We start from the raw sequence: 21,463 nt of genomic DNA, 5'->3' as shown, positions 1-21,463 counted from the left end.
GGCTGCACGATGTTGGGGCGTGAGCGGAAGACGGCCTAACGGTGTGCGGGACCGTAGCCCAGCTTCATGGAGATGGTTGCGAATGGTCCTCGCCGATACCCCAGGAGCAACAGTGTCCCTAATTTGCTGGGAAGTGGCGGTGCGGTCCCCTACGGCACTCCGTAGGATCCTACGGTCTTGGCGTGCATCCGTGCGTCGCTGCGGTCCGGTCCCAGGTCGACGGGCACGTGCACCTTCCGCCGACCACTGGCGACAACATCGATGTACTGTGGAGACCTCACGCCCCACGTGTTGAGCAATTCGGCGGTACGCCCACCCGGCCTCCCGCATGCCCACTATACGCCCTCGCTCAAAGTCCGTCAACTGCACATATGGTTCACGTCCACGCTATCGCGGCATGCTACCAGTGTTAAAGACTGCGATGGAGCTCCGTATGCCACGGCAAACTGGCTGACACTGACGGCGGCGGTGCACAAATGCTGCGCAGCTAGCGCCATTCGACGGCCAACACCGCGGTTCCTGGTGTGTCCGCTGTGCCGTGCGTGTGATCATTGCTTGTACAGCCCTCTCGCAGTGTCCGGAGCAAGTATGGTGGGTCTGACACACCGGTGTCAATGTGTTCTTTTTTCCATTTCCAGGAGTGTATCTTGAAGTGTCTGACAGTTCACTTTCTTTAGTATTTCAGTGAGTCTCTCACATCAGTCAAAAAACCTGTGACCATTCATGCTGCCCTTCTCTGTATACTTTCAGTATCTCCTGTTAGTCCTTATCTTGTATCGGTCCCACACAGTTGAGCAATATTCTAGAATGGGTTGCACAGGTGATTTGTAAGCAGTTTCCTTTGTAGACTGATTTAATTTTTGTAGTATTTACTATTAAAACCTGAGTGTGCCACCTGCTTTACCAACGACTGAGCTTATGTGGTCATCAACAAATTGTTACATCCAGGAATTTGTATGAGTTGACTGATTCCCACTGTGACTTGTTGATGCTGCAGTCAAAGGACAGTACATTTTTTCAGTGTGTGAATTGCACAATTTTACATCTTTGAACATTTAAAAAATGTTACCAATTTTTGAAACACTTAGAAGTCTTATCAAGGTCTGACTGAATATTTGTGCAGCTTTTGTCAGCCAGTGAAAATTCCGAGGTTACTACTGTCTCCAAGGTCATTAATATGCAACTTGAACAGCAAAGGGTCCCAGCACACTTTCCAGGGGCACACCTTAAGTTACTTCTGCATTAGTCAATGGCCCTTCATTCAAGATATACGCTGCATCCTTCTCACCAATAAATTCTTTATACAGTCACAAATTGCATCTGATACTCTATATGCTCATATATTATACAGTAAACTTAGATGTGGTAATAAGTCAAATGCTTTTTGGAAATTGAGACACACTGGGTTTACTTGACAGCCTTGATCCATGGCTTTCAGGATATCATGTGAGAGAAGTACGAGTTGGGTTTCACATTGTTGATGTTTCCAGAATCCATTCTACCGGGTGATCAAAAAGACAGTATAAATTTGAAAACTTAATAAACCACGGAATAATGTAGATAGAGCGGTAAAAATTGACACACATGCTTGAAATGACACAGGGAGAATCGCATCATCCCCAGCCTGGCTGATAAAAACCTGCTGGAATGTACGATGTTTATGCAGGATGGCACTCCACCCCATATTGCTAGACGCGTGAAAGATCTCTTGCGTGGACGCGTGAAAGATCTCTTGCGTGCATCGTTTGGTGATGATCGTGTGCTCAGCCGCCACTTTCGTCATGCTTGGCCTGCCAGGTCCTCAGACCTCAGTCTGTGCGATTATTGGCTTTGGGGTTACCTGAAGTCTCAAGTGTATCGTGACCAACTGACATCTCTAGGGATGCTGAAAGACAACATCCGACGCCAATGCCTCACCATAACCCCGGACATGCTTTACTGTGCTGTTCACAACATTATTCCTCGACTACAGCTATTGTTGAGGAATGATGGTGGACATATTGAGCATTTCCTGTAAAGATCATCATCTTTGCTTTGTCTTACTTTGTTATGCTAATTATTGCTATTCTGATCATATGAAGCGCCATCTGCCGGACATTTTTTGAACTTTTGTATTTTTTTTGGTTCTAACAAAACCCCATGTCATTCCAAACATGTGTGTCAATTTGTACCTCTCTATCTACATTATTTTGTGATTTATTCAGTTTTCAAATTTATACTCACTTTTTGATCAGCCGGTAGTTGGCATGGAAGAGGTTATTCTATTTGAGATACCTCACTACATTTCAGCTCAGAATGTGTTCTAAGATCCTACCAAAACTGGATGTCAAGGCTACTGGATATTGTAGATCACTTCTACTATCCTTTTGTAGAAGGGTTTGTCCGGTGCTTTCCTCCAACTACTTGGCATTTTTTTTTTTTTAATTTGAAGGATATACACTATATTATAGTTAAAAATGGGGCTAAGTCAGCCACAAATCTCATAGGGATTGCATCAGGTGCTGGAGTCTTGTTCAGTTTTAGTGATTGCAGCTATTTCTCAACACTGCTGACACTAACATCTATACCACTCATCTTTGCAGTGGTGCCAGAATTAAACTGGGGCAATATGCCAGTATTTTACCTTGTAAAGAAACATTTGAAACAGAGTTTAATGTTTCTGCTTTTGCTTTGCTGCCCTCAAGTTCAATCCATGTCCCATATGCTGGTGTCTGTATACCAACTTTGGTGCCACTAACAGCATTTACATATGACCAGAATTTCTTCAGGTTTCATAACATGTCATTCAATAATATTCTGATACAGTATACATTGAAGGCTTGTCATGTTACCAAATTGACAGCCAAATGTGTTTCATTCAGAATTTTCGTGTCTCTAGATCTCTGCTTTGTTTTACAGCTATTATACAGGAGGTTCTGTTTCTTTAGACGTTCCTATTTGTGTCTGTATACCACAAAACATATACAGTACACAAGTTAACAAACCAAACATTTTACTCACAGTGATTTAGTGAGCACCCATTACTCACAAAATATATGCTTTTCATAACAAACAACAGCTTATCACTTCACATAAGGTTCTGCTCATACTGTTTCCCATTGCCTTCAAGGTGCATTTTGCAGTCATCCTTTGAGAGATAAGTGAACTTCGTGAATTGTTTTTCATTAGTCTCTAAACATACATGATTTTATCATTTGATTTAGGAACAGGAGACACATCAAAAACATGTTCCACAAACAGGGAACAACAGATGCTAATACCTAAGGCCAGGAATTGAATGATCTAAAGTCACCATAATGTGCGTAAAAAATTATGGTGTATGGCCAAAAATTTACAAAAATATGCGCAGCGACATAAACAATATATATACTAATAGCATTAAAATGAGGTAAAATTTCTGTTGTAAAATAGATTAGTAAGTCAGTTTACAATGCTGAACTATTTGATTATGAATAAAATGCCCATAAAAAGTGAGCTACTCTATGTAATTTGAAGATGCAATGTGCTTTTTGTTAACATCATAAGAACATAGTTAAACCATGTGTATGTGTATGTGTATGTGTGTGTGTGTGTGTGTGTGTGTGTGTGTCTTTTTTTCAAATGGGCTCAGAGTTAAAACACACAATTCATACCCGTGTGCAAATTTTCAAATATAGAGGTTTACTATTGTCGGCCAACAAGCCTTGTCCATGAAAACCAGCTTTCTACTTGAACTGACACAAGAGGAGCATATTTAAAATGGACAGTATCATTTGAATGTAAATCTCACACAAACTCAACTCACACACAACTGCAGTCATGTAAACCTTAATGGCCGAAAGCTTTAATTGTGAGAATCTTTTTGTAGTGCTTATCTGCAACTCAGCATCTCCACTATATAGTGAGTAGCAACTTTCATTTTCATTACATTGTTACATTCCATGCTGGATTTTCCATTGTTTCAATCTAAATTATTAAGAGAGAATTTTTCACCCAACAAAATCACTGAAATGGAACACATTGTATTGAACCCCCCCCCCCCCCCCCCCCCTTTCCTTTTTCTTGCAATACCTTTTTCCTTTTCTTTGTCACTTTTTCTCACTTTACCACTAACAGATTTTAATTTATTTGAATTGTTTTTCACTTTTTTATCTGCTTAACTAGTGGCATTTCCAGTTGCACCAAAGCAGTTATGGCTGCAGGAATAAATCTAAAATTTTATTTTATGTACAAAAGTTTGCCTGAAATGTCATCATAAGACATTAATTCTTGGGCTAGTCCCATTGAAGCAGCTTCACTGCTTTTCACAATGTTGAAATTCTGGCTATAATAGCTACAGGCATGAATCCTGGATCCCCATCTTGTCAAAATGGGAGATGGTGGTAAGAAAATGTCTGGAGCTAACAACTTAAATGCTGCAACACATAAAGGGCCTCCAAAAATGCCTTTCTTGACACACTCAATAAATTTGTCAATATCACTGAATTTGCTACGAATCTCTTCTGCAACTTTATGTAAGGCATGAGCTAAATGAGTCCCATGCACCATTTTCCTGTAGTGAATTGACAGCATTCACCGTTTAGGGCACAGCATCCATTCCAAAGAGAAGTACATTGTCATGCTGATTGCCATCAGGCAATATGGCACACATATGGATCTGTCAAACAATTTAATAGTGGTGGAAAGATTAACTTTTTCCAAATATTCACAATGTAGTAGAAACTTTTTACCTAAACCATCTTGTTCCAAAGTACCCAAATTGACCCCTGCACTATATCTTTCCATTAGTCTGCAGTTTCATTTAATGTGGAAGAATCAGGAAGAGATCTGTCTGTATTTTCCTGAGGACTCACCAGATTTAGAGCATAAAATGAAAGATGATTTCAATTTTCTAAATGCAGAAGGTGCATTTGAAAGATGCTCAGTTGAATTAGAAAAACAATACATTGTTATTTTATCAATATATAGGAGCCCAGATGTAGAAGTAGCAAAATCATTTTTACCAAATGTGAAAGGATATTTTACAGAAAGTGAACAATGAAAATAAAAAGACAGAGGTTTTAATAGCTGCTGATTTCAATATTCAATTATCAAATGAAACCAGTTATACAGTATAGTTTATGAACTTAATCCAAAAATTTGGTTTCAAGGCAAACTTCATGAAGGTCACAAGAGAAACTAGTAATAAAGGAACCAATATTGATAGTATTTTAACTAATTATAAATTTGATGGTTCTAGGAAGTTAGGTGTAGACTTAAGACTTCCAGACCATTCTGCTCCATTTATTGAAATAACTAGTGCAAATGAATGAAGCACTAGAAAAACTAATGGCAAAAGACATTTTACTGTTGCAAATTTAAACTCATTGTCTTCTAAAGTATAAGAGGTGCAGTGCTAAGTTCAAGATGATATTCAAATCTCTGTGCATTCATATTTCTAGAAATTTGCATTCATATTTCTAGAAATTTTTTACATTTATTTAATTAAGTATTCCCACAGTATGCCTCACAAAAGTCTCAAATAAGCTAAGTGGATCACTGCTGGAATAAAAATATCCTGTGGGAAAAAAAGGCAACTGCACAAGGAACTGAAATACAACAAAGGCCCTGTTTTCATTCATTATGTCAAACAGTATAAAAGCATATTTAAAAGGGCAGTGAAAACAGCAAAAGCTATGGTTGGTAATAATTACATCTTGACTCATGGACACAAAACAAAGGCAGTGTGGTATGTTTTAAAATCAGAACTGGGGATTAGAACTGAAAGCAAAGATACTTCCAAAATTGAGGTGGTAAATAAAATTGAAACAAATCCTGTGTGAATGCCAGAATCATTCACTCAATTGTTTATAAATCATATCCTTTTAGTGGCTGATGTAATGACAGTTGAAGGGGTGGAATTTGTTAATCCTAAATTTATGTGACATTCACTTGGCTGATCCCACATTTCTTCATGATATGTCCCATGCCACCATGCAGATCGATAAACATCATTGCCAGAACAGTTTCTTTATGTGCTCCGAGAGTCACTGTGTTCTTCCTTGTCCTCTGTGTGATGTTCAAGCTGCCCATTCACACTAGTTTCCTAATGATTCATGCACATGCCAAGCATGTCGGACACTGCCAATCAGAATAGATGTCCCTATACTACTTTACCATTCTTACAACATTTCTTTAACAGTTACCACACACAAGTAGCATGTATAAGTTTTGCCCATTTGTATACATGTCTGTATGCAAGTAGTGTTGAAGTAGAAATGAGCCATTTATAGACAATGCATTTTGAACTTATTCTGCAGTCAAAGGGCTTAGTACAATAATAGAGACACCTCAAGAGCCTTTTTCAACCACTTTACCTTTTCATTTTAGTGGATTTCTCAAGTACTGTCACAAAAAAATTTAATGGAAATGTTAATAATTGCTATACCACTATACTCATCTCTCCAAGAGCTTTAATGTCTTTAAAAATTCAAATTATCCCATTTAATAAAAACTATACTTGCTTCAGTATCTTGATTGATACAAGAGTGAAGAAAAGTAAACAAGGAATGAAATCATGTGCCGTTCTGCATACTGTCATTTTCTGAAGACCTCATTTTGGTATCTTTAACCGTTCATGAGATAGAAGTGGTGTTACATCTATGCAACTCAATTTTTGTACCCACAGGAGACTTCTTATACCTCCACATGGGGAAACAGTTCTGTACATACCTTGTGTTCGGTAAACAACAACAGCTGCTGTTATGTGCATTTCTTTTTGGTACACATCTGGAGAAGATGATATGCTATAGAATCTCGGTTGGAGTGGATCCAGATGAGCTGCTAAGACAGCAGCAGATGGGTGAACAGATGGGAATTGTTCCAGGACTTCCAGTAAATGTGGAAATCGCCATTGTCTCCATTTTTCATATGCTGCAGGTTCCTGTGTTTAGCAAATAGTAATATTAATTGTTTGTACACACTAAAAAAATCTATAAGGGGTGTTCAAGAAGAAATGAGCCAGAGGGATAATTACAGAAACTAGTACCTGTATGTTAGAAGTATTGACCTTGGCTGTTGAGACACTTGTCCCACTGTGACACAAGGCAGTCAATGGCTGTCTGATAAAATTCACAGGTCTACAATGTGAACCATTTCTGCACAGCTGAACGCCGTCATCCACATGAGTGCAGGAAAGGTTATGCTGATGTTCTACTTTGACCAAGATGGCCCCCTTCTGATTCACTTCCTGCATCATGGGGCAACAGTGAATGCTCAGCATTACTCGCAAACCTTGACCACCCTTCGCAAAGTGATCAGATCGAAACAACCAGGCAATCTCAGCCATGGGGCCATTCTGCTCCATGACAATTCAAAGCCTCAAACGGCCAACACAGTCACGGCACTCCTGCAAAAATTGAAATGGCAGGTTCTCAGCCACCCTCGATACCGTCTGGACCTCTCTCCTGTGATTATGCCATTTTGGTCTCCTTAAAAAGGCTCTGAGTGGCGAACGATTCACCTCAGACAATGACATCCAGCTGTACATGCAGAACTGGTTCACATTGCAGCCCTGGGAATTTTATGAGACAGCCATTCACCGCCTTGTGTTACAGTGGGACAAGTGTCTCAACAGCCAGGTTCAACATACATACAGGTACTGGTTTCTGTAATTATCCCTCCAACTCGTTTCTTTTTGAATGCCCCTTATAATAAAGCTGTAGTCTAAATATTTTCTTGCACAGTCAGATTGGCTTATGTGCGAGCAAGACTTGTAAGTAGTTTTGATAAAATACACATAATTATACAAAAAGAATCTACATCTCAGAAATCTGATAGAATTTTGGTGATTCTAAACAATGTAGTTAATTTAAAGATGGCATGTGGTATATCAGATTACATTAGCAAGTTTGTGGAAAACTTTAATGAGAAAAAAATAAAAAATCTTCAAATGAATTTTTCTGCCACTGTTTTGTGGAGTGTCATTTACTACATTTATTGTGTCAGTTGTTATGAAAGATTAAACCATACACAAACTGTAGATATACTTTAAACCATGAGGTGGTGTTTGTATATGGCATTATCACACACAGAATGCAGTTATCCTTGAATGGCAGTATACAATTTGTTTCATGTCCCGTTCTCCATTATACACAGAGCTATCCAAAGTGTGGCACAGATGCTGTATAGCTGTTTAGTCATTGGTAACAGACTTGTCCCTATACTACCAGTGATATATTTGATAACTCTAAGGCACTTCTTTGTTCTAGTCGTTAGAGTGATTTACCCAAAGGTGATTTCACATTTGGAACTGATGCATACTTTTTAGAAAATTAAAGAGCAGATTACTGGTAACTGTAAATTGACCCATGATAATATGAGTATAGAAGTACCTTTATGCTGATATACATTAATACCGCACAAAAATATATCCAAATATATTCTAAATTTTATTTTTACAAAAAAATGCATTTAAACAAAAACTGCACAAAATGAACATAATTTTACATGATAATGATAATTCTACGAAAACTCATGTACGCTGCACACTAAATTTTAATTTTTGCTATATTTTTATTGTTTCGTATACATGTAACCATGAAAACATAAAAACTAGTACTTTTCAGGATTTTAGTTTCCATCTCAGTTTCCTTTCTTTGCACTTGCTGGAAAGTTTTGTAGAGAAATAAAGTTAGATTGACCTCTCACAACAATGACAAATGCAAGGCAACTTTCTCTTCTCTTTTGGGTCATAGGTGGATCATGTTTTTTGTTTTTCCAATCACTCTATGACAACTTTCACTCTAGATTCTGCTACACCCAAAACACGGTGAATGGCTGCATGAAGTTCACAGGATATGTGACATAGTTGTTGACTCATTTTTTATCTGTGGTGTTGCCATCTGTTTGCAAGCTTCTTACAAAAATTAAACCATCTCACCTGAGTGTCATCTCTGTAGGAACTGTGAAGAACAAACGCATTCACCCCCCCTTATGTCCAACATGCGGAAAAATAATGACATTGGCCATCGCTGGAAGAGGCTTCGATAACCAGCAATATTTTTTTCAACTAAATATATTTATAGTGGAACCATTAGGTAAAGGTTCAGTCTCTATGCTTCTGTCTTCATAAATTTGATCAACTGCTTCTTTCAAGGAATTCACAAGTGGCAAAACAGATTTGTCTTCAATTTTGCACTGTTGCTATTCTGAATTATGTTTAACTTTCTGTTGCATTGTCACTATCTAATGTAACACCGCTTCGTAAACTGTCCTCAAACCATTTTAAAACAAAATCCTCAAATTCAGCAGACAAAGATCTGGCTACCGAATCCATACCACAAAGTCCCAGGTGTGGTCTCAGAGACTGCTAGCATGAAAGAAACGATAATAGTATCAGTCAGTGTCACATTCAAGTGACTACTGTCAAAGGAAACTACAACAGCTTCAAGGAAGAACAACTAGACAATGCTGCAATTTCCTACCCCATCCTTATGCATTAGCAATGGAGTAACAATAAACGCTAACAGTCTGCGAGACCACACCTGGGACATTAAGAGTTAAGGAAGAAATGCCATTCAGAAATAAAACAGAAACCAATGACAAATCACCACTACATTCAAGAACCCCATCAGATTCAAGGCTGATTGGTAAATTATTAAGGCAATTATTAAGTCAGATGTCTTACTGTTAATATTGCAGCAGATAACGTAGTTCAGTTCTTCACTGTTTCAAGAGGAATAGGATACTGGCCACAAAATCTTATTAATGTAGTATTAAAAAAACATGTAGAAGATACTGCGATAATTGGTGGGTAGACTGTAATTATTGGAAGGAATAGAGGTAATAACTCACCATGAAGTTAAGGGTTGGGTTGGGTTGTTTGGGGAAGGAGACCAGACAGCGAGGTCATTGGTCTCATCGGATTAGGGAAGGATGGGAAAGGAAGTTGGCAGTGCCCTTTCAAAGGAACCATCCCAGCATTTGCCTGGAGCGATTTAGGGAAATCACGGAAAACCTAAATCAGGCTGGCCGGACGCGGGATTGATGAAGTTAAGGCATTGAGTGTCCAGTAAACATATAAACAAGAATGCAAATGATGATAAGCTTTCATAAAGTGTTGTTTTTCATAACTTACTAGTACAGAATACATGTACACCGCACAGCTTCATTGTTTGGGTGGAATAAATTGTACCCGGTGGATTAAATTGTGCCAGTTCTGCAGCTCAACTTGACTGACACGTTGTTAGATGGGTTGGACAAAGGAAGAAATGGGGTTAGATGGAAGGGTAGCTGATTGCCAGAAGGGAGAGGCAGCAAGCCGATGGAATGAGAATTTGGCACTGGTAGAGGTAGGAGGAGTAGTATGTGAGGCATAGTGAATGGAGCGTGATAGTGGCCCTCCTCATATCATCCAGAGTATGGAAAGGGTTCCTGCAATGACACATTGCTAGTTTCCATTGGTCCCAAGCTTGTGCAGGTGGGTTCAAGTCAGCAGATACCTAAAACCATACTATGTAGTTGATTCACACATCATGGAGAAAAGTGTCCATTAGATAGGTATAGTTTTTTATTGTCTTGAAAGACAAATGCATCAGATAAATACTGACTGTAGGGGTGTAAAACAAGCTGAGATTCCCTTGCTGATACTGCACAGCCCTCAAATTTCTCTTAACAAAGATGAGAGACATCCAGCATCCATAGATGATACAGGCTGAAAACGTGACTGACCAGCTTCCTGCTGGATCTGTGGGTTTGTGTACCTGATATGTACATGCCTGCCCCCACACTCTTGTGGGACAATTGTCAGGCATCAGACAAACCCTGCACTTGTCGACACTGTGGTGTACGCTAATTCAAGAGAGTAGTGTCCTATGCAGATAACTCTTCTTGCCATACAGTGACAGTATGCATTTGGTATAAGCCTGAAACTATCCTTTGAGCAATTTTGTGGAAAATGAACAAAGTTTCAAGAAGGATATTTGGCTGGTACATAGAAGATATGGGCAAAACAACGAAGGGAAAAGAAATGGAAAAGTTGATCCTCACTGTCTGTGTTGTCCTGGTTTAGCAATTGATTTGACACCACTCCTGAAAATTGCAACAATGTTGGTACTGAAAAGGGAAATAAAGAGCAAGGCTGAGGTACAAAACTTTGAAAATAGCCTAAAACATCATTCGTGAATTAAATAATTCTGCAGGATATGATAAACTGTGAACTACGTGATAATTTTATAGCTAAGAGACAGGATAATGCGATAATATAAGGGGCATTGAGTAAGTAGTGCAGCACTTTCTTCTGAAAGCAGGTTGGTTTTATTCAGGATTCCAATACACCATATTATTCTGCACTCTTTTGGCTACTCATGGAGCTCACTTCAATTAATGAATAACGGAAGAGTGTTTCCATGAGAGCTGTGACCAACCTGCTTTCACCAAATGTGCACACTGCAAGAACTGTCTCTGCACTGTTTATGGTGTTATTGCTGACTTGCATATTTTTTGCCTATTGTAGTCGAGTAAGTAAACTCTGTTGTAGTGTGTTTAATGTAGTGTTACTGATTGTGTCTGAAATAATCCATTTGTGTAATAAATCATTCGTATCTACAATACTCTCATTGTAGCTTTGACGACTGATATCTCCTGTTCTAATAGTCTGTAGCAGCTACAGTTTTATGTTGTATGTATACTTTGTTGCTCTATTAATTATGTTATGTATGAATATAATTTGTACAACACTATGTTGTGGCTTTCCCTTGTCAGGTGGGACACCAGTACTAAGCAAATAATGGAAAGCTGAAAGATGGAAGAAATATGTAGAATGGCTGTATAAAGGAAATGAACTTGAAGGTAATACTACAGTAAGAGAAGAGGAAGTTGATGAAGGTGAGCTGGGAAATGTGATACTGCAAGAACACTGAAAGACCTAAGTCAAAAAAGACCACTAGAGTTGATGACATTCTTTCAGAATTATTTAGGTCCTTGGGAGAGCCAATCACGACAAAACTACTCACCTGTTTTGTAAAATATGAGACTGACAAAGTACCATCAGACTTCAAGAAGAATGTAATAATCTAATTCCAAAGACAGCAGAGTTTATCAATTTAATAAATCACTTTTGCAAAATACTGACAAATTATTTATAGAACAATTTAAAAACAGGTAGAAACTGACACTGCAAAAGATCAGTTTAGGTGCCGGAGAAATGTATGTACACACAAGGCAATACTGACCCTATGACTTATCTTAGAAGGTAGATTGAAGAAAAGCTTTTGTACACACATAGTCATTTATCCCTCTGTGAACACTAAAATAATTTTAAATATAATACCATTGACCAATATTTTAGAAACGTATGAGTAACTTAAAGAGCAATTAAAAAATCTCCAAAAGTTAAAACTAAGTCACCTTAGCTAGAAGAATCAAGTTCTGCTGATCCTCTGCATTAGTCGCAATACTGGCAAAATGCTGCAGCAGCTCTGGTGTGGGGGGTGTGGTGATATCCAAGAAGCGTGTGAGAAGAGTTCTCAGGGAACAGTGTGGGAGATGTCTTGCTGGTTTCCACATCTCAAGAGCACCTAAAATAATTGACCACAGGTTCACATTTTTACTAACAATTACATTAGATGGTTATTCTTTATTTTGTCTGTTGTTGCAATGAAAACAGCATCATTATTGGTGTTGAACTTAAATACTGAAACAGCAGTATGAGATAAATATGTTAGAAGAGTGAGATAAGGAGGAAGGGTATTTAAGAGTTGAAAATCCCATTGGCACTTGAGTCACAGAAAAATAGAATAATATCAACTGATCTCTTCCTCATTAGTTCACTAATTTGCTATCTACATAGTCACTGTATGCTGCAGTGATTTTCTGTAAATGTGGATCTGATTTGTTTGGACTGTGAAAGTTAGGCACTTGTTATGTTATTTTATATTTGCTTGTACAAGATGATAAACAAGTTGTTTAGTCAACCTCTATGGCTTTTTCATTGACAGAACATTAAATCCTAATCTTCCTGCCTTACCATCTTATCTTGCAACATCTGTGTGCATGCATGTGTGTACACACATGGGCAATTAACATTTTTCATTATGCAGTGTCTGCTCTGGCAGAGATTAAAAGTAACTTGTCACATTTGAGAGTTGCCATGAGCATTATTAGTACCATTTACTTGATTTTTTAGTGTAGGGAGGACAGAAAGAAACCAAGTTTTAAGAGAGGTTAGGATTGAGACAAACCTTCAGTTTGAGAAAGAAACCAAAAAATATAATTCTAGCTTATTACAAGAACATAAACAGCTGTTGGATAAGAATTTTCAACAATCAGCAGACATTTCAACTCTACCCAATTTTAACTCAGCCAGTGTGAAATGCCAGCTGTCTTTATTGCATCAAAATATTCGAGGACTGAGAAATAAAATTAATGAATTAATTATGTGCATAGATGAATTAGAGCCCTCAAACGCAGCTGACATAATCTGCCTCTCTGAACATCATGTGACCACCAATATAGAACTTTTAAAGTGTTGCAGGATTTAGGTTAGCATCTCACTTTTGTAGAACAGAAAAGGAGAAAGGAGGATTTTCCACATTCATCGGGAACTGTCAAATTTAAGAACATAGACATAAATAAATTTTACCTAGAACAGCATATGGAAGCATGTGCAACAGAAGTGGAATTTCATAAAAAAATCCTTCATAATATTAAGTGTATATCAAGCACCTGCAGGTAACTTTAATCTGTTCATAAACCACCTTGAAGCTGTACTGGCCCATTTAACAACCAAAAACAAAGAAATAGTGGTTGCTGGTGACTTCAATGTAGATTTCCTTAAATACTCTCCCAATAAGAACGTATTTGAGTTAATTACACTATCATTTAACTTAATTCCCACTGTAAAGTTCCCAACTAGGGTAGCCAATTGCTCACAAACAGCCATTGATAATAACTTTATAGAAAAGTCCAATGAACAAAATTATATTACAAAACCAATAGCCAATGGCCTCTCAGACCATGATATGCAGTTCCTTCTGTTAAATGTTAATACTGAACAGGATATAAAATCTGTTAAATCTGAACTCAAGAGGGTTATCAGTAAGACAAAAATTGATTATTTTAGGCCGCTCCTCAGAGACAGTCACTGGAGTGATGTTTACAGTGTTCATGGCATGAATGAGAACTATAACACTTTTGCTAATAAAGTGCTTTCCTTATTTTAACACTGTTTTCCCCGAAAATTAACCAAGATTAGAGCAAAGTACAAAGAAGCCATGGATTACTCATGGAATAGAGGTATCTTGTAAAACAAAAAGACAACTATATCTGTCAATCAGACACAGTTCTGATGTTGATGCTACAGCACATTACAAGAAATACTGCAAAATATTGAAGACTGTAATATGCACATGAAAGCAAATATATTACAAGGAAAAGATAGTCATATAAAATAACAAAATATAGACAGTATGGGATATCGTGAAGGAGGAGACTGGTAGAACCAGACATGAAGAGGGGAAAATAGCAATAAGAGTAAATGATACATTGGTGACAGATGTGTTTAGTGTTGCAGAACTTTTTAACAAACATTTTATAACTGTTACTGAAAAGATGGGGTTGTCAGGTTCTGTAGATGCTGCCATGGGATACCTCAGATCAGACGTTCAAGTAACTTCCATAATATGAATATGACCCTCACTACCCCAACGGAAGTATTGTTCATAATAAAATATTTAAAATCAAAAACATGTAGTGAGTACGATGAAATATCAACAAAGTTAATTAAAGAATGTGATTCTGAGTTAAGTAACATATTAAGCTATGTGTGTAACCAGTCATTTATCAGTGGAATATAACAATCGGATTTATAACCACCTTATCACAAATAACATACTATCAAAGTCGCAGTTCGGATTTCTAAAGGGTTCTGATGTTGTGAAGGCTATCTACATTTACAGTGAAAATGTACTTAATTCATTAGACAAAAAATTGCAGGCAACTGGTATATTTTGTGATCTATGAAAGGCATTTGACTGTGTAAATCACAATATCCTTTTAAGTAAATTAGAATATTATTGTGTAACAGGAAATGCTACAAAATGCTTCAAATCTTATATCTCTGGCAGGAGACAAAGGGTGTTATTAGGAAAGAGACATGTATTAAGCTATCAGACATCATCCAACTGGGAACTAATTACATGTGGGCTCCCACAAGGTTCCATCTCAGGGCCCTTACTTTTTCTTGTGTATATCAATGACCTTTCATCAGCTTGTTTTGTTTGCTGATGATAGAAATATTGCAATAAATAGCAAGTGAAGTGTAGTCTTAAAAAGATCTGCTAATAAAATATTTGTGGACATTAATCACTGGTTCCTAGCCAATTCCTTGTCACCAAACTTTGAAAAAACACACTACATGCAGTTAAGAACTTGCAAGGGTTGTCCCACTAGTATATGACTAACATAAGATAACAAACAGATAGAAGAAGTAGACAGTGTTAGATTCCTGGGATTGCAGCTTGATGATAAATTCCACTGGGAGGAGTACACCACAGAACTGCTGAAGCGTCTAAACAAATCTCTATTTGTAATGTGAATTCTGTCAGACATAGGGGATATAAAAATGGAAAAGCTGTCATACTATGCTGAATTTCACTCCATAATATCATATGGGATTATTTTTTGGGGTAATTCATCAAACCAAGCTAAAGTTTTCCAGGCACAAAAACGTTCAATAAGAATTATATGTAGTGTTAACTCTAGAACATTCTGCAGAGGCCTGTTTAGGAAACTAGGAATACCAACTACTGCTTCCCAATACATTTATTCCTTAATGAAATTTGTCATTAAAATATATCACTTTTTCAAACCAACAGCTCCGTTCATGGAATCAATACTAGAAATAAGAATAATCTTCACAAGGATTTAAAGTCAACTTATTCTCGTACAAAAAGGTGTGCATTATTCAGGAACACACATTTTCAATAGCTTGCCAGCAGCCATAAAAACCTTAGCAACCAATGAAATTCAATTTAAGAGAAGCAAAAGGGATTTTGTGTGTGTGTGTGTGTGTGTGTGTGTGTGTGTGTGTGTGTGTAGTACAATCTAATGTCTGCACCATTTCAGTACAGTAATGTGTTCATTGTAAACAAGCGTTGTAGTATTTCTGTTATATGTTCATTACCTTATAAATTAAAAAACATTTTTTTTTAAATTTTAAATGCAGTGTATTAATGCAGAAAAAGAGACGATAATTCCACTTGGGACCTGTGGAAAGTACAGTAGCTTATTGGTTTTGGTTGTAAATATTTGTCATGTATTATTGTTTTCTGACATGTTCTACATCCTGGAGGACCTCCTCACTATGGATCAATTGGAATGGAAGTAAATCTAATCTAATCTAAAACCCTATTAGTCATGTCTACAACAAACAACATGACCACCCAGCATCAAGGACTGAAGATTTCCTTTATCCATTTGTTAAGGAGCAACAGTCATTCTAAACAAGATCTCTGTTGTTAGAGGTGTCTCTTGTCCTGTGATACATGGCAATTTCCTCTGCAGGTATTTAGCTAAAAGCGAGAGATAAATGGTAGACATTTTATATTGCTGAAGAAGAAGAAGAAGCATCTTTTTTCCTCCTAAGTATTGACTTCCCTGCTAATTTTACTTTGTTAAATTTAGACTGAATAAAAATACTGATAAAGGTCTTAAATACATTCATACCAGATACACCGGCAGAATAACAGAACTGCCTTACAACTTATTTGCAGCAAACAGCTGAACTTTTCATCTTATAATGATTCATGTTACATGACCCCCAAACAAGTAAACAATTACTTTATATATAAAAACAAAGATGAGGTGACTTACCGAACGAAAGTGCTGGCAGGTCAATAGACACACAAACAAACACAAACATACACACAAAATTCAAGCTTTCGCAACAAACTGTTGCCTCATCAGGAAAGAGGGAAGGAGAGGGGAAGACGAAAGGAAGTGGGTTTTAAGGGAGAGGGTAAGGAGTCATTCCGATCCCGGGAGCGGAAAGACTTACCTTAGGGGGGAAAAAAGGACAGGTATACACTCGCACTCACGCACATATCCATCCACACATACAGACACAAGCAGACATATTTAAAAGACAAAGAGTTTGGGCAGAGATGTCAGTTGAGGCAGAAGTGTAGAGGCAAAGAAGTTGTTGAAAGACAGGTGAGGTATGAGTGGCGGCAACTTGAAATTAGCGGAGATTGAGGCCTGGCGGATGACGAGAAGAGAGGATATACTGAAGGGCAAGTTCCCATCTCCGGAGTTCGGATAGGTTGGTGTTGGTGGGAAGTATCCAGATAACCCGGACGGTGTAACACTGTGCCAAGATGTGCTGGCTGTGCACCAAGGCATGTTTAGCCACAGGGTGATCCTCATTACCAACAAACACTGTCTGCCTGTGTCCATTCATGCGAATGGACAGTTTGTTGCTGGTCATTCCCACATAGAATGCATCACAGTGTAGGCAGGTCAGTTGGTAAATCACGTGGGTGCTTTCACACGTGGCTCTGCCTTTGATCGTGTACACCTTCCGGGTTACAGGACTGGAGTAGGTGGTGGTGGGAGGGTGCATAGGACAGGTTTTGCATCGGGGGCGGTTACAAGGATAGGAGCCAGAGGGTAGGGCAGGTGATTTGGGGATTTCATAGGGATGAACTAACAGGTTACGAAGGTTAGGTGGGCGGCGGAAAGACACTCTTGGCGGAGTGGGGAGGATTTCATGAAGGATGGATCTCATTTCAGGGCAGGATTTGAGGAAGTCGTATCCCTGCTGGAGAGCCACATTCAGAGTCTGGTCCAGTCCGGGAAAGTATCCTGTCACAAGTGGGGCACTTTTGTGGTTCTTCTGTGGGGGATTCTGGGTTTGAGGGGATGAGGAAATGGCTCTGGTTATTTGCTTCTGTACCAGGTCGGGAGGGTAGTTGCGGGATGCGAAAGCTGTTGTCAGGTTGTTGGTGTAATGATTCAGGGATTCCAGACTGGAGCAGATTCGTTTGCCACGAAGACCTAGGCTGTAGGGAAGGGACCGTTTGATGTGGAATGGGTGGCAGCTGTCATAATGGAGGCACTGTTGCTTGTTGGTGGGTTTGATGTGGACGGACGTGTGAAGTTGGCCATTGGACAGGTGGAGGTCAACGTCAAGGAAAGTGGCATGGGATTTGGAGTAGGACCAGGTGAATCTGATGGAACCAAAGGAGTTGAGGTTGGAGAGGAAATTCTGGAGTTCTTCTTCACTGTGAGTCCAGATCATGAAGATGTCATCAATAAATCTGTACCAAACTTTGGGTTGGCAGACTTGGGTAACCAAGAAGGCTTCCTCTAAGCGACCCATGAATAGGTTGGCGTACGAGGGGGCCATCCTGGTACCCATGGCTGTTCCCTTTAATTGTTGGTATGTCTGGCCTTCAAAAGTGAAGAAGTTGTGGGTCAGGATGAAGCTGGCTAAGGTAATGAGGAAAGAGGTTTTAGGTAGGGTGGCAGGTGATCGGCGTGAAAGGAAATGCTCCATCGAAGCGAGGCCCTGGACGTGCAGAATATTTGTGTATAAGGACGTGGCATCAATGGTTACAAGGATGGTTTCCGGGGGGTAACAGACTGGGTAAGGATTCCAGGCGTTCAAGGAAGTGGTTGGTGTCTTTGATGAAGGATGGGAGACTGCATGTAATGGGTTGAAGGTGTTGATCTACGTAGGCAGAGATACGTTCTGTACCATTCCTTTCATGCCCCTAGACTCTAATAACTGACATCTGGCTTCTATACAAATTGTAAATAGCCTTTTGCTCCCTGTATTTTACCCCTGCCACCTTCAAAATTTGAAAGAGAGTGTTCCAGTCAACATTGTCAAAAACTTTCTCCAAGTCTACAATTGCTAGAAACATAGGTTTGCCTTTCCTTAACCTATCTTCTAAGATAAGTCATATGGGTAATTATTGTCTCACGTGTTCCAACAGTTATACGGAATCCAAACTGATCCTCCCCAAGGTCGGCCTCTAACAGTTCTTCCATTCATCTGTGAAGCATTTGTGTCAGTATTTTGCAGCCGTGACTTATTAAACTGATAGTTTGGTAATTTTCACACCTGTCAACACCTGCTTTCTTTGGGTTTGGAATCATTATATTCTTCTTGAAGTCTGAGGGTATTTTGCCTGTCTCATACATCTTGCTCACCAGATGGTAGAGTTTTGTCAGGGCTATCAGCAGTTCTAATTGGCATGTTGTCTACTCTCAGGGCCTTGTTTCGACTTAGGTCATCCAGTGTTCTGCCAAAGTCTTCAAACAGTATCATATCTCCCATTTCATCTTCACCTATGCACTCTTCCATTTCCATAATATTGCCCTCAAGTACATCACCCTTGTATAGACCCTCTATATATTCCTTCCACCTTTCTGCTTCCTCTTCTTTGCTTAGAACTGGTTTTCCATCTGAGCTCTTTGTATTTATACAAGTGATTCTCTTTTCTCCAAAGGTCTCTTTAATTTTCCTGTAGGCTGTATGTATCTTACCCCTAGTGATATATGCCTCTACATCCTTACATTTGTTCTCTAACCATCCCTTCTTAGCCATTTTGCACTTCCTGTTGCTCTCATTTTTGAGACGTTTGTATTTTTGCCTGCTTCATTTACTGCATTTTTATGTTTTCTCCTTTCATCAGTTAAATTCAATATTTCTTCTGTTACCCAAGGATTTCTACTAGCCCTTGTCTTTTTACCGACTTGATCCTCTGCTGCCTTCACTACTTCATCCCTCAGTGCTACCCATTCTTCTTCTACTGTACTTCTTTCCCCCATTCCTGTCAATTGTTCCCTTATGCTCTCCCTGAAACTCTGTACAACCTCTGGTTTAGTCAGTTTATCCAGGTCCCATCTCCTTAAATTCCCACCTTTTTGCAGTTTCTTCACTTTTACTCTACAGTTCATAACCAATAGATTGTGGTCAGAGTCCACACCTGCCCCTGGAAATGTCTTACAATTTGAAACCTGGTTCCTAAATGTCTGTCTTACTATTATATAATCTATCTGATACCTTCTAGTATCTACAGGATTCTTCCACGTATACAACCTTCTTTTATGACTCTTGAACCAAGTGTTAGCTATGATTAAGTTATGCTCTGTGCAAATTTCTACCAGGCGGCTTGCTATTTCATTGCTTGCCGCCATTCCATATTCACCTACTACTTTTCCTTCTCTTCCTTTTCCTACTATTGAATTCCAGTCCCCCATGAGTTTTATCTCATTATACATTTCTTCAGTCTCTTCATCATCTGTGGATCAAATATCATGAATATTTTGTAATGGACAATAAGTGTAAGTATGAATATTATTAGATGAAATGCAGATATGCTGAAATTATGCTAACAATAGTGCATTCACTACCAAAGCGTTAAGTTTCAAACATACTAAAGTCAGTTGTTAGCTGATAATGAGGAATTGGTCATTAAATGGAAATTTTGATTTTATTTACTTATAATTTCCTATTTGTAATCACTGAAGATATTGCATATTTCTGAACTGCACTGAAATTTGTATTTTCCTATACTAGTTATTTGACATCTGACTTTTTCTTTTGCACTCTAACATTGAACAAATTATATCTAACAGTGTTTGGATTTTACTGTGAGAGTTGGCATACCCTGTTGTTTCAGTTTATTCTTTTAACCACCCTAGTGACTTGTCTTGCATGGTTTATAATGAAATGCTGCTGGTGACTCTGAATTGTGTCACAATCTGCAATACAATTTTTAGTCGAATGCTTAAAATTTATTATTTCAGCTTAGTGTTTAGACAACTGTGCTGTAGCTAGCACCATTTTCAGTTGAATACATTAAATTTATAAATTTATCAGCTCCATTTTTTATTTTGACAACTGCTTTACAATACATATATTCATTAATATCTGTTGGCATTACAAATATTTCTTTATTTTCAAAATGTACGGTGTTCAAAAAGTTTCTCCGGAGTGCCGTATAATTGTTAGCCGTGTGTGCCGTATGCCGCAGTGAATATACCAGAATGAAACTCAGTGAAATACAAGTTATTAATTTATTGAATATTCATTTTTACTTACAAATTTTCACATTAAATTTTGAAAGTGTTCCCCCTGTTGTTGAATACACAATTCAATTCATCTAACAATGTTTCCAAACACAAGCTCTAACATTTCTTCTGTAACAGAAGCAGTGAAAGTGGATATAGCAGTTTTCGATTCATCGATGGATTCTGGACGGTTTGTATAGATAGTTGCTTTCACTGCACCCCAGAAGAAAAAGTCAGGTGGTGTTAGGTCACGCGATCATGGAGGCCAAAGTTCCTGTCAAATTATGCGATCACCAAAACCATCAGCAAGCAGTGACATTGAAACGTGAGCTGTATGCGCTGTTGCACCATCTTGCTGAAAATAATCGTTCAGTATTTCACTTAACACAAATTCTCCTATGAATGGGTACAGAATAGCACTGCA

At 38.4% G+C, this 21,463-nt stretch overlaps 1 protein-coding gene across 1 annotated transcript in view; it reads right to left on the bottom strand.

The window, feature by feature from the left end:
* Positions 1–21,463, bottom strand: part of LOC124613031 (nitric oxide synthase, salivary gland-like) — a 159,237-nt gene that overhangs the window by 65,952 nt on the left and 71,822 nt on the right. The window contains 2 exon segments of the mRNA XM_047141599.1: positions 6,691–6,901; positions 12,367–12,536. Of these exon segments, the coding sequence (XP_046997555.1) occupies positions 6,691–6,901; positions 12,367–12,536 (381 nt within the window).

This window comes from Schistocerca americana, chromosome 4 (assembly GCF_021461395.2).
Source record: "Schistocerca americana isolate TAMUIC-IGC-003095 chromosome 4, iqSchAmer2.1, whole genome shotgun sequence".
Classification (NCBI taxonomy): Eukaryota; Metazoa; Arthropoda; class Insecta; order Orthoptera; family Acrididae; genus Schistocerca; species Schistocerca americana.
Note: the sequence above shows the minus strand (reverse complement) of the source record. Positions and strands in the feature narration are given on the sequence as shown.